The 14,264-nt window shown below is 34.8% G+C and overlaps 2 protein-coding genes and 1 pseudogene across 2 annotated transcripts; 2 read left to right on the top strand and 1 right to left on the bottom strand.

The window, feature by feature from the left end:
• The first annotated feature begins 49 nt into the window (after positions 1-49).
• LOC120119160 lies at positions 50-2,516 on the top strand (annotated as a pseudogene).
• Positions 2,517-5,261: 2,745 nt separating this feature from the next.
• On the bottom strand, positions 5,262-5,983 carry LOC120120012. Its single transcript, XM_039139775.1, has 2 exons — positions 5,624-5,983; positions 5,262-5,465 (listed from the first exon to the last, which is right to left on the bottom strand). Exons 1-2 carry the CDS (start codon positions 5,981-5,983, stop codon positions 5,262-5,264), a joined length of 564 nt encoding a protein of 187 aa, XP_038995706.1.
• A 2,591-nt stretch (positions 5,984-8,574) lies between these two features.
• Positions 8,575-13,519, top strand: LOC120119476 (protein MALE DISCOVERER 2-like). Its single transcript, XM_039139294.1, has 13 exons — positions 8,575-8,674; positions 8,766-8,898; positions 9,177-9,248; positions 9,599-9,742; positions 9,828-9,971; positions 10,438-10,539; positions 10,666-10,727; positions 10,814-11,212; positions 11,367-11,557; positions 11,681-11,813; positions 11,900-12,057; positions 12,141-12,329; positions 13,084-13,519. Exons 1-13 carry the CDS (start codon positions 8,575-8,577, stop codon positions 13,342-13,344), a joined length of 2,088 nt encoding a protein of 695 aa, XP_038995225.1. The 3' UTR covers positions 13,345-13,519.
• Positions 13,520-14,264: the final 745 nt, after the last annotated feature.

The raw sequence follows: 14,264 nt of genomic DNA, 5'->3' as shown, positions 1-14,264 counted from the left end.
ACTCTAGCTTAATTCACACTCAACCTTATTTGCTAATATTAAGATATATGTATAAATAGAAGAAAACACATGGCAACGGCTTCTCTGAGTCAAACAGGATGTGTGTTTTCTACAATTTTCAGTAATAAGAGCAAAAATTGTAGCTTCAGAACCAGTTTCATTGGTCCGTTCGGTTCAATATCGTCTTCTTCCTCTTTTTCCTCCTCTTCTTCCAACAATTTGAATTTCTCTTCCGGCAACGTACTTTTACTTGAATTTGATTTTTTTGAATCCTTGATTTTATTGTATTCCTACATATGTGGAATTTTGATTTAGTTTAAGTCTTAGTATTACTGAGTTATGCTCTAATTTATTCGGATCTAGATTCAAATTTATTTCGGTTATTACTCTGATTGTATTTTAGTTGATTCTGGTTCTAGATATTCGTATGTTGTATTATTTGTAATTGAAATTGTGATTATAATTGTAAGTCGAAGTAAAAAAATAGTTAAAGTTATGCTAAAGTGAGTGATTGATTATATTAAAAGAAAATGAAAATGAATCTCATTGATTTTTTTGAGGCTTTGATATTCAATTAGGAACTTAGGGACTTGAAATATGTTAATTGGTGATGAAAGTGTAAAAATTGCATTAATGGTCATTTTGAATTCTTGATATTGATATTACATAACTTGAATTATTATTTTTTATTTCTTGATATTACCTTTTCTGTTTAGCTGATTCTTGATTTTTTTTATAAACATTTTAAAGGAACAAATAGTAATTGGAGACATCAAGGCCTTAGAGCCCAAGCAATGAGTACAACTACACAAGGAGACTTTATTGCATCCAACTGCATCGGGAATGGAAAAAATGAGCCCGATCACCTTCTTGTTCTTGTTCATGGCATCTTGGCTAGGTATGCATAATAGTATTGAGTGAATAACTGATGCTAAAATGTGATTTGTTATGCCTTTTTTTTGTTTTTGAATTTGATATCAAATTGGTTGAAACATTTCCATAACGCAGTCCTAGTGATTGGACATATGCAGAGGCAGAGTTGAAAAGGATGCTTGGGAGAACCTTTCTGATTTATGGTATTTGTTCATATCTTCAATCTCATGTAAATTGTATGTATAACGATAATCTATTGTTCCTTATTTATGTAATAATTTGTTGCAACAAGTTCGGTTAACAGCCGTACTAAAACCGTTGCTGGGGTTGATGGAGCTGGGAAGCGCTTAGCGGATGAAGTGAGTTGTTAATTCTGTCTCAAACTTGAGAGTTTTGTGGAAGGACCTTTAGTTTGCTGCAGTATTGATTACTCCCTTCACCTTGTTTCGGTTTAATAGGTTCTGCAAGTTGTACAGAAGACTCAAAGCCTGAAAGGATTTCGTTTTTAGCTCATTCTCTTGGGGGCTTGTTTGCAAGATATGCAGTTGCTGTTCTTTACTCAGAAAATGATTCAAGTGGTACCCAGTCTAACAATGGAACTGATTATTCAGACGGAAATTTACAAACTTCATCCCCTTCAAGACGAGGAATGATTGTTGGACTGGAGCCAGTCAGTTTTATTACCTTGGCTACACCACATCTTGGGGTCCAAGGGAGAAAGCAAGTTAGTTCTCGATGTTGTTGGTTATCAAGTTTATTTCGTAATGTCTTAAGTTCAAATGATCGTCTCCAATAGTTCTGATGTTATTGACATGCTTCTGGTATATCATATACTGTTTTCTAATGGTTGTACTACTATCATCTTTTTGCATGTGTACTGCAGTTTCTAATATTACTCTCTGTGGTGCCTCAGCTTCCATTTCTCTTAGGCTTTCCTTTTCTAGAGAAACTTGCCCCACCAATTGCTCCAGTTATTTTTGGTCGGACCGGTAAACAACTATTTCTTACTGATGGCAAACCCAGCAGATCACCACTGCTTTTGAGGATGGCATCTGATTGTGAAGATGGAAAATTTTTGTACGTAAAGTGAGCTTTTACAGTGACTACTACTACTACTACCACCGTCATCATCATTATTATCTTTTGATAAAAGTGATGATTTTTGAGGGGGAAGTTGTGGATTTGAATCTTAAGACTTCAACTCGTGGGTATGGAACCAAGTCTGGGCTGTTTTGATGTCTGATTTTATGATTATAATTTCAATTTTGCAGATCTTCCCTCGGTGCATTTAGGTCTCGCACCTTGTATGCAAATGTATCTTATGATCGTATTCTTCGGAATCATTTCCCTTCTACCATATTTAGCTACCTATGTTGCTTTCTACTCCTTCCTATCTGCTATCCGACGGGCTCTTTCTTTGACATCGAATAGATATGGTTGGTTGACGTACATCCTCTATTAGGAGGGAGAAAGAACTTGTCAAGGTAAACTATAATGTAATGAAATAGAAGTACTGAACAAGAGTCGTCCCGGTTTCATGCGTACACCTGACATTTATACGGATCTGGTATATGGTTACAAACACGTTGTCGATGTGGAGTACTGTCCACCAGTTTCTTCCGACGGCCCTCATTTTCCTGAGGAAGCTGTCAAAGCAAAGGCTGAGGCACAGAATGCACCTAATGCAACAAATACGGCGGAATACCATGAGCTCAAGGAAGGTAATCCATTTTGGCTATCATAGATGATTATCATTCTCCCCAGACATTAACGCACCTATTCTATTAACAAAGGAAATGATGCAAGGTTTACATAAATTGGGATGGAAAAAAGTCGATGTGAGTTTTCATTCGGCGCTTTGGCCCTTCTTTGCGTACAATAATATCCATGTATCATTTCGATCTTAAAACTTCTGATTTGCAAGTTTGTTTTCCCTTTCAATTTCTCATATGATCACCCCCGTACCCTTTCAGGTGAAAAACGAATGGTTTCATAATGCCGGCATCGGAGTGATTGCTCATGTTGCGGATAGCCTTAAGCAACAAGAATCATCTCACTCGTATATTTCTGCAAGCTTGTAGCCATGTATTACATACATGTAAGTGCATTATACCACTACGGTTGAAGTATATTGTAAAAAATAAACTATAAGATGGGATGAAGACTTATTTTGCACGGTATTTGGCATTCACCAGTTCATCTACAGGCAATCAAGCAACCCATTATGCTTGTAAATAAATGACATACGAAATTGTCGATCGATATGATTGTATTTATATCATTTCTAAATAAAATGAGTTTATAATATCCGTTAATCATTTGTATTTGTTTATTATGCTTGTAATGATTGATTTTGTATTCGTTATCGATCATATAATTGTATTCTTTTTAAGAAAAATGTGACCCCTTTCTAAAATAAATGCAATCTATAGTAGTTTGCATTTTGTTTGTTGTGTTAAATCATTCGAAATTAAATAAATTTGTATGGTTTGTATTTCATTTTACTTTGTTATAAATCGGAGTTCACTATGAATCTGTGATTGTTTCATGACCTAATTAATCAAGCAAATTGAAACTTAATTAAATTATATTATTTTTATTTCGATTGGGCTGGCCTGACTTTTAGAATTTTAATGGAACATACAACTTGATTTCAATTTTTTCGATTCTTAAAAAAACATCTTCTAAATTTTAATACCGAATAGGCGCATATAATACTATAAGAATAACTTTACCTTCTTAAATCTAGACTAAATACAAAGTAATATTTGTTCAAAAATAAAAGCTCAACCTTTTGAGATTGAACACTTGATTCGTGCTCGAATCTATGGCGCTCGAACTCAGATCCTCAAGAAATAACAACAAGTCATTTATCACAGAGATCACTTAGTTCGTACTTTTTATTTATGTTTATTTATAAAGTATATATTTTATTTTTTTATTAGGTAAAATAATAAAAATTAAGGATAAATATAAAATTTCATGTTCTGATATAAATTTTTGAAAAATTATATTAAAAAATTAAGACACATAGAATTATATAATTTGGAGTATTATTATTTTGATTTAAATATCTTCCTATCCCACCAACTTTAAATTTATGTAAATTAAATCTTAATATTCAGTTTTTAAATTTCAACTTAACGATATCTTCAATCTATCTATTATTATGATTCATATTTACTTTTTTTTTATTTTATTGTCTTAATTCCACCCCTGAAAATAATGTTAAAATTCAACAACACATTAACGATTTTAATTGATTTTATTTGAACTTTTAATAACTTAAAAATTACTTTACGACGTATGTTATTTTTTTACAAAGTAATAAAAATAGATAAAATCTACCTCAAAACAACATTAATTGAAAATTTAATACAACTACTTTTTCAAGTATGTAAAAGGTTAAAAAAGTGATAAAAATAAAGAAAGAGTTAATTGGTATTTAAACTTTTGAACATTCTAATTTCATCCATAAACTATGATCCGTATTCTAAATTGATATTTAAACTTTTTACCATTCGAAATTCATCTCGAAACTACGACCTTCATTCTATGTTGATCCCTAAATTTTTTAATGTTCTAATTAGGGTTGTAAATGAGACGAAACAGATAGCGAGCTACTCGAGATCGACTCGATCAAGGCTCGATAAATACTCGAATCGAATGGACTCGACTCGAGTTCTTAAGGAGCCTAAACGAGCTACTCGATATTCGACTCGAAAAACTCGTGAGCAGCTCGAAAAATGTTATATTATAATTTTAAATTTTTTAAAATTACATTATTAAAAATATATTAAAAATACACTATTGATAATTATAAAATTTTAAAATATATTAAAAATTCTAGAATACAACTACCTCAAATTTTAATTAATGTCCTTGCAATGAACCTTAAACCCTAAACCCTAAATTATACTTAATACTTACCTCATAAATCGATACCAAGTCGATTAATTAATATCTTTGCAATAAATCCTAAACCCTAAACCCTAAAACCTAAATCTGATTATGTGATGGGGGTTAAGTTATGCACATGAAGGTAACATACAAATTATGCAAAATGATGTTATGTGACTCCTAAATAAATCAATCGCATACTTATGCATAAACATATCAACATGCAAAATAAATATACACAACTAATTAAAGAAAACAATCCTAAACATAGACTAAATTAAGAGAAATCTAAATGTGAGGACTAATTTAAGCTAAATATACTAACTTTAGAATGATGATTAAATTCACGTAAATGTAAAATTAAACTTACAAAATTGGAATTAAACCAATGACTTAAATACAAAAATGTGCATAAACTATAGGGTCTTTAATATTATCCGCAATTCTTTGCATCTTATCCGCAATTTAGACAAGTTTACCTGGAATTTTTAATATTCAAGGCTGAAGCTACAGCTGGTACAAACTACACTAATCTGTTTGAATTGGAACAACAAAACAGGATTTTGCTTAAAGAAGTTTAGATCTAATGCATTAATTTCCTCCACAACCTCAGCAGCCATTCCTCTGCTAGCTAGCTCCTTCATCCGAAGAACAATTTCATATTTTTCTTCCACGTTGGTATTTTCCACTCCCTTCATAATAAAAACTATTCTATTATAGTAATTTGTAATGCAACTGTTATAAAACTATTCTATTATCAATCAATTATAGTAAAACACAAAAAAAATCCAAAATGTAACTGTTATAACTTTGATATCCTTGTACAGGCAATTTGTAATGCAGTACTAACCTCTTGTTTTCCACATCGATTAAAATGATTATCAGAAATAAAATCCAGTTCATCATATCTTCCCCTCCATCGCTTACGTCTACTTCTTTCGCCAGCTCCATGGCTTCTGTTTCTCAAGAGACTTGAATTTTCAGAATGATGTGACCCACTGGGGCTACAATCCTCGTGGTTATTGGTGGGCTCAGAAGCAAATCTTAATTTGACATCAGTTCCTTGCATGTTGCTCAGATTAGTAGAAGCAGAAGTTTCACTATTTGAACGCTTAACACCTCTATGATCCACATCAACGGAAGATTCTGGTGATGAACACCACCCAGATTCAAGCGGATTACCTTTGACTGGTTCAGAAAGTGTTTTCATTCCTGAGAAAGGACAAATTGATCAGCATTCCAGTCGAGACATATATAGTAAAAAGAAATTGATGTTAAGTTTTACTAGATGGAATGAAAATACAATAGAAAGAGACATTTAAAACTAAAGGTTCATCATTGTCAAGTAAGTTAGCCTATCACTCTCATAAAGCTAAAACACACTATTCCAGTGACCATAGTACTGCTATTATTATTTATTACAACAAATAAACCCCGTGTTAAGCTAAGCTTGTGATCGCTAAGATCACATCTTCAGTTTATGTTTGCCAAGGTTGGAGAAAACATCAGCCAGGAAGGAGAAGCAAAAGCCGATGAACCGCAACAACCATAGCAGCGCCGATAGCGCCACGTCCCAGAATTTCTTCTTTGGGTAGTGGCCTCTATCTGAGATGAGCAACGCCCTGTAGACGGCTTCGGTCAAGGCATAGGCCGAGACCGGGTCCGATTCTTCCACCGGGAATCCATACTCATTGAGGCATAGTATGTCGTAAACTCCGTTCGTCTCCGATATCCGGAGGCATTCGCATATCTTCAGCCGCCCATCGATCCTCTCCTCAGTCGATAACAAGTCACTGTGTGTTAAGATCAATAGAGGGTTTTCGTCTGCAGGCATGGAGGCATGGTTAGGTTTATATGATTTACAAAAGTAAATGTATATATACACGTATATGTAACGTATATAGAACTTAGGTGAAGGTGTAAATGTCAATTTTCTTTACTAGGACATATGAACACTGTGGAGAAACGTATAATTCATGGTTCTGGACAAGGAAACTTGTATAAAAACGCTTCAAATTTGCTTTTCAGCCATTAAAGATGGTATTCAGAGAGAGAACTTACTGCTTTTTCGCAAGGCAGGGGAGCAGAAGAGCTGCATGGTGGCTTCTAATGGCTTCAAGTCTCCTGTTTTAAAAGCTTTGTAAATGTGTGCTATGTGGCCTTTTATATCTCACATCTTTAATATAGAAGCAAGTGCTCCACAAGTGATCTTATAAATTAAAGCTCAAACTCAATAGTTTAATTTATTGAGCCACGTGGTGAGCACTTGAGCTTGAATCGAGCTTGAATCAAGTTTGAATCGAGCTCGAGTCTTGAGCTTGGTTGAGCTCTTGAATTTTTTTTGAGTTTGAGTGGAGTTTCAATAATATCTTTCGAGTTTGAGTCAAGCTTGATAATTTTAGACTCGCGAGTTTTCGAGTTGAGTCGAGCTTATATTTAAAGTTTTTGAGTTTGAGTCAAGCTCGGTAATATTTGAACTCGACTCGGCTCGTTTACACCCTTAGTTCTAATTTAATTCTTGAACTTTTGAATGATTTAAGGGAATATTATTGAATATTCACAAGTTTAGGGATCAATATAGAACGAGGATTATAGTTTGGGATGTTCAAAAGTTTGGGAATAAATTTAGAATGAGTCATAATTCGGAGATAAAATTAAAATATTTAAAAATTTAGATATTAATTTAGAATGAGAGTCATAGTTTAAGGATGCACGGTACAATTAACTCATAAAGAAAATAGACAAGAGAAATCCAGGTAAAACGGAGGTGGGGAACCCCAAACACCGCTCTTTAATTACGTAGGTTCCCTCTCCTCTCTTTTCCCTTGATCCTTCCCACCAGTACTTATCAACACTAATTACTAATTAATGAATTGAACTAAAATTAATCATGACTTTTATGTGGACCCCACCCTAAATCCCCAAGATTAAACACCTAAAAAAATGGCAAATCATAGTATGATCCATAAAAGAAAAACGATAGAAAAAATAGAATAACAGAAAGTAATTACACAAACAAAATCACAATTTGTGGGGGTGGCTGGTGGGGGCTCCAATTTTCCAGGGAAAAATAGGAGAGAAAAAGGAAAAGGGGTAGAAAATTCTCTGGAAAAATTGAAAGAAATTAAACCAAAAAACAAAAAAAACCAAGATTGTAGCCAACCCCATTGCTGAGAGGAAGAGAGATCATTATGGTTAATGTCAAAAAGGGTAGTATTTGAAAAAAAAAGTCTGGGTTTATTTCATTTTGATTCATTTAGTTTTTGTGTAATTTGTCGTTTCAAAATTCCATTTTTTCATTTTTTATTCTTTTCATTGTTGCCTTTTTTATACTTTTATCAAAAGGATCTCTTTTCTCCACCACCCTTACCCGTTAAAATTCCTACTTTCTGAAGAAATTCCATTATTATCATTGCAACAACATCAGAGGGAAAACAAAGTTTCAAAATTTGTGCACCCTTTTTGGTGATTTTCCAAGTTAAGTTTCAGCTTTTGATGACTTACATGCACATGTCAAGAAGGGTGTTGTAATATCAGATAAAAGAGCTGAAGGAATGAGAGACTCTGATATGATCACCAATGTACATGTATTTGCTGTTCTTTGTAATATAGTTTTGTAGTTAAAAAAAACCAAAAACAAACAGAACAAGAGATTTCATTTTATTTTTTCTATTTTGTTGTTGCTGTTGGTGGTGGTGTTTCGTTTTGTGGGCTGAGGTTGGAAGAGGGGGGAGCTTTTGCATGAAGAAAACCTGGCGTTTCTTTATAGCATTGGCTGTTTACCATTGCAGTCATATAGCAATGGGGGGTAAATGGAATTTAATTGGATTCTATTTTTTAAGTTTATTGTTGTTGGTTCCAAGTTTTATCATTCACGAGTCTCTGGCTATCTCCACTGATGGTAATTCCTTATTGTGGTGTTTATGTTGCACTTTGATTCGCTTCGCTTCATTACTTGATTGTCTGATTTCAAAACGGATTTTGAGATGCAGGATCGGCTTTGTTAGAATTTCGAGCTCAGATTGGTTCTGATCCTTATGGTTCATTTGCAAATTGGAATTCTAATGATACCACACCCTGCTTGTGGTTTGGGGTCCATTGTGTTGATGGTAAAGTGCAAATGCTGTAAGTACTTCTGTATTCCTCTACGCTGTTTAAAATGAACTCTGGGAAATGCACTTATTGGGAGGGCTTTACCTTAACCACTCCTGTGCTGAAAGGGATTAGTCTTAAGTCTCTGTGGCTTAGGGATACCCTGAGTTTACACACACACAAAAAAAAAATGGTCGTACTAAGTGAGTTTAGATCTTTACCGGGATAGTTTTCTGTTTAGAAGTGCTTTATTGTGTAAACTAGGAAGGATGAATGTTTCGATGCCAGTTTTTGTTGTTGTTTTCTTTTAGGGATTTGAGTGCCCTTGCTTTGAAAGGAACTTTGGCACCTGAGCTGGGGAAATTGAGCAACATAAGATCACTGTAAGATTCACAATTCGCTGCTGAATTAGTGGCTTTTCATTCATTTTCCTAGTTGGGATTGTCGGATTATATGATGATAAAATCACAACTTTAACTGAAATACATTATCTGGAAACAAAATTGTGACATATCTTTCACTGTTTAATTCCTATTTAGTGGTAGCCTTTAGCAGCTTTCTTGTATAAGCCCCTTGTTTTATGCATTGCATTAGATTAACTTACTGCTTGAATGTGTGGAATCCTATAAATTGAATGGCAGTATATATAGTTTGTAACATGCAATATTATATTTGATTATGCCTTTAATTCTTGCTTAACTTGATTCATCTTTCTCGATGTTTATATTAACAGCGTGCTCTATAAAAACCGTTTCTTTGGTGTTATTCCAAAGGAGTTTGGAGAGCTTACAAAGCTGGAGTTATTGTATTTTAGGGAAAATAACTTAGGCGGAACAATTCCGGCAGAGATAGGAAATATACTGTCTTTAAAATGCTTGTAAGTTCACTTTGTAAATCTATTTAGGTTGTTCATAATGTTTTATTCTTTGTGATACCTTGAACTTAATTTTCTTCTACTTTAGGTTACTTTATGATAACAAATTCGAGGGCAGCATTCCTTCAGACCCTGGGAGGCTAAAACTGCTCTCCAAACTGCAGCTTGATGGAACTCTCGCATCGATATTTTCCACCGGCATTGGCTGTGCAAATAGAAAGTTCGGACTTTGGTAAGTTCATGTTTGTTGCAGTAATGATTTTTGCTTGAGTTGGCTGATTATCAGCCCCACTGTCTTACTCAATAGTTCATTGACATGTATGTATATGGCATAACTACATAATCACCTAGGCTAGGGTTTAAGTTAGAAGATACATGTTTCATAAATTAGAATGATTCTTGAGGTTCAGGGAGTCACTCATGGCTTTGCTTCATTCTACTGTTGAAACTATGGAGTCGGGATGGAGCAAAATATTATGTTTCTTGTAAGAAACAGCTCATAAGCCTGGACAGATAAGACTTGTTTGACATTTAACTTGTTTCTACAAAAAGTCTGTCGAGATTTTGCATTGAATGTGTGGTGTGTGAGAGATTAATATGCTTCATCTATAGCATGGTTTCTCTTTCAACTGATTAGTTAGATTAATTAAGAGCTCTAGCTCTCTTGTTTACTGATTACTTATTGCCTAAGTCGACAGCATATGGCAGAGCAGTGGGAGACAACTTAATGGAGCAGGATCATTGTTCATCCCGATTATAGGAGCTCTTACACGTTATCTGAATTACTTGTCAATACAATGGTATGAACTTATCGTATATCTATTCACTGTCTTACTCTTACTGTTCGTTATGCTATTTGTTCCTTTTTTAAATTAAAAAAAATCATCTTATTGTTCTCTTTATTCACTGATTTGCCTTCTTACAAGGTTCAAGTTGCGAAAGGACTCTCTGGCTGAACGTAATGACTGTTGCTGCGGTGATGTGCCTGGTGAGTTGACATTTACAAAAAAAAAATAGTCCATTGAATTACAAAGTATGCTTGTCTGAAACAATGATACTATTTTTCTTAAGTAGGTTCGTCTGAGCAACAAATGACCCGGTACATAAGGACTCTTGTCATCCCTTTGGAACATCGTAGACTGCTTCTGCAGTTAAGGGACCTCCCAGCTGCACCTGCTGCTGCCGTGTCTTCCACCGAACAGATCATTGCTCTCCCGTCTTCTAGAAGTAGTGGAAGTTTCCCTGCTGTGCCTAAGGGAACGAAGACTAATTCGAAGCTTGTTGATGGGTCATCTCAAACCTCCAATGGAGAGTCAACTGCTGAAAATAGATGGAAATATCTCATCATTGCCTGTGTGGTTGTCTTTCTTGCATTTTTGGCCTTTGTTTTCTTGTTCCGGAAACGAGCAGCAAAATCCATACGTCCCTGGAAAACTGGAATAAGTGGCCAGCTGCAGAAAGCTTTTGTTACAGGTACTTGTCAGATATATTGTTTGATCATTGGAACTGTCTATTGGTGAGCATAATGGCTTTTCTTCATCAAGTTACATCTTCACATGCACTACAAAAAGTGTTTCTTGATGATCAATGCAGAAAAACTTTAATTTTTGGTTTATTCGAACTGCAGGGGTGCCTAAGCTAAACCGACCAGAACTGGATATAGCCTGTGAAGACTTTAGCAATATAGTTTGGGTAATTGATGGTTGCACAGTGTATAAAGGGACACTTTCCAGTGGGGTCGAGATTGCCGTTGCAGCAGTCTGTGTTTCATCTTCAAAAGAGTGGTCAAAGACCTTGGAAATGACTTTTCGGAGGAAGGTTTGTTGTTTTTACAGTCACAGCATACAAACATAACATAAATCACTTTTCATACTTATAAATCTTCTGATAACTTTTTATCCATTTCTCTTCAATCAATTGTTATATTGGAACTCAACCTAGATCGACAGAATGTCACGAATTAACCATAAGAACTTTGTCAACCTTATTGGCTACTGCGTGGATGATGAACCTTTCAGCAGGATGATGGTGTTTGAATATGCTCCAAGCGGAACCCTTTACGAGCATCTGCATGGTAATACTCATCACTTTCATGTATGGTTTCTTGTTATCCGATATTGATTCTTTGTGAGCTTAAATATTATCCATTTTTATTCTCAGAGGAATATATGGATCGTCTTGATTGGAGTTCAAGGATGAGAATCGTGATGGGTGTAGCTTATTGTCTTCTTTATCTGCACCATGATTTGAATCCTCCTTTGCCTCATGCAAAGTTAACTTCTACTTCAATCCTTCTAACAGATGATTATGCTGCAAAGGTACATCAATTTTCCTTCAATATTGACTTTATTAAGTTCCTATCATTGTGATAACACCCAATTCTCTTTCCTCTTTTACGCAGGTTGCAGATGTTCTTGGTTTCGAGGGGCTAATTAATTCAATAAACTCGGATGATGATGATCCACAACATTCTACATTGGCATGTCTTGTTGATCCAGAAACGAATGTCTACAGCTATGGCTTATTGTTACTTGAAATCATTTCTGGAAAGTTTGTTTACACTAAGGAGGAAGGCCATATCGAAGAATGGGTATGTTCTGGTTCCACTTTACTCCCTCTATTTTTCTTGAAGTACTCGTATTAACACGCACTCGTGTTCCACTCACCCTAATCCAAGTATATGCGTTCTGTACATAAGTATATGCGTTCTGTACATATCCATGTTCTACATATACTTGTAAAGCTTGTTTACTTGAGGAGCAAGGCTCTATTGAACAATGGGTATGTTTAGGTTCTCCTTTAACCCAACTCTTCATTCAAACACATACTCAAACATGATGACTATGGAAATATGATATTCCAAAGATTATCTAATTATATAGAAAATGCCACTTTCAGACACATACTCGTGTTCCACCCTCACACTCGAATCTAAGTTACTATATTCTACACATCCCCCGTATCCCACACATACCCGTAAACCTTGTTACTCTAATGAGCAAAGCTCTATTGAGAAATGGGTATATTTAGGTTCTAATTTACCCCGACTCTTCATTTTTCTTAAGTACTCGGTGTCTAACTGATACCTGGATATGAGTACAAGAATACGCCATTCCAAAGATTCTCTAAAATATACATTTTCTTGGGATGCATACATGTATCCTACAGTCACAAACTTGAATCCGAGTACCATGGTTTAGGATGACACTTAATCAGGGACAGAAATATTAGACAAATTAGGTCCTTGTATTTTGAAGTTCAGTAATTTGGCCCTTGTTGATGTTGTTCAACACTTGGTTTTTTGTTGTTGTTGGTAAACTATTAACATCATGAAACTTTGTCAGGCTGCTCAATACTTGAATGATAAACAGAGTCTCGGCAAGTTGGTTGATCCAACACTCCAATCATTCAAAACCGAAGAACTCGAAGCAATCTGTGAGGTAATACAAGAGTGCATTCAGACCGATCGGAAGCGAAGACCGACAATGGAGGATGTGAGCACCAAGTTGAAGGAAGCTCTTAATATAGCACCTAACCAAGCTGCCCCAAGGCTTTCACCACTGTGGTGGGCTGAGCTTGAGATTTTATCAATGGAGGTTCCCTAGTTCCTTTGCATCTCTCTTCTTTGCTCCCAACACACGCATAACCCTAAACCCCAAGAAAAGAAAAGAACAAGTGATTTCCTTGTACTTGGCTTCAAAATCACTACATGTTTTGGTTCATTTGTTTTCACATATACATATACTGTCCATTTGTGGAAGTGCTGTGACTGTATACTCATTAACGGGGGAGATTGTGTGCCCATTTGTAGTAAATGTATGTGTTTTGTGGTTATAAAGGGTGTGAATGGAACAAAAAGCTAGCATAGCATTGTATGTTTAGTTTCTTGACCATTTTTTCCCATTTCCCCCATTGTTGAAGAACCCTTGGTGAAAAGGGCAAATACCCATTTTGTTAATTCATTTCTCTAAATCTCAAATGAAAAGAAAATTAATATACTTGGTGTAGAAGAACTAAATAAGACAATGATTATGTATACCATATTTTTTTTATCAATTATTTATTTTCTTCTTTAATTTTGGGATATTTTTTTTTATCAAAATGATAACAGTGGCCTAAATAGATTTTCTATCATTTGTTCAAGGCTTAATGCATAGTTTGTTCCTTAAAATATAGTGTCTTTTTTTTGCTCCGCTCTTCAACTTTTTTCCCAAATCAATCTTTAAAGTGTGAATAGTTAAAAATTACCAATAAAACTGTGCCACATGTCATCTATTCATCTCTTTTGTTCTTTTCTACTTTTCTTTTAATAGTGTGATTTTAGATTTATGCTCACATCTAGGGGTGCACAAAAAATCCGAATATCCGAATATCCGAAAAAAATATCCGAAACCGGTTTTGGGAAAACCCGGTTTTTTTTTAACCGGATCGGATTTTTTTAAACCGGTTATTTTAACCGGTTTGGAGAAAAAAACCTAGACCGGTTTTTTTACCGGATAAAAAACCGGTTTGAAAAAAACCGGTT

This window comes from Hibiscus syriacus, unplaced genomic scaffold (assembly GCF_006381635.1).
Source record: "Hibiscus syriacus cultivar Baekdansim isolate YM2019G1 unplaced genomic scaffold, ASM638163v2 tig00110332_pilon, whole genome shotgun sequence".
Taxonomy (NCBI): domain Eukaryota; kingdom Viridiplantae; phylum Streptophyta; class Magnoliopsida; order Malvales; family Malvaceae; genus Hibiscus; species Hibiscus syriacus.
The sequence above is the reverse complement of the archived record's forward strand: the minus strand, read 5'-3'. Positions and strand labels throughout refer to the sequence as shown.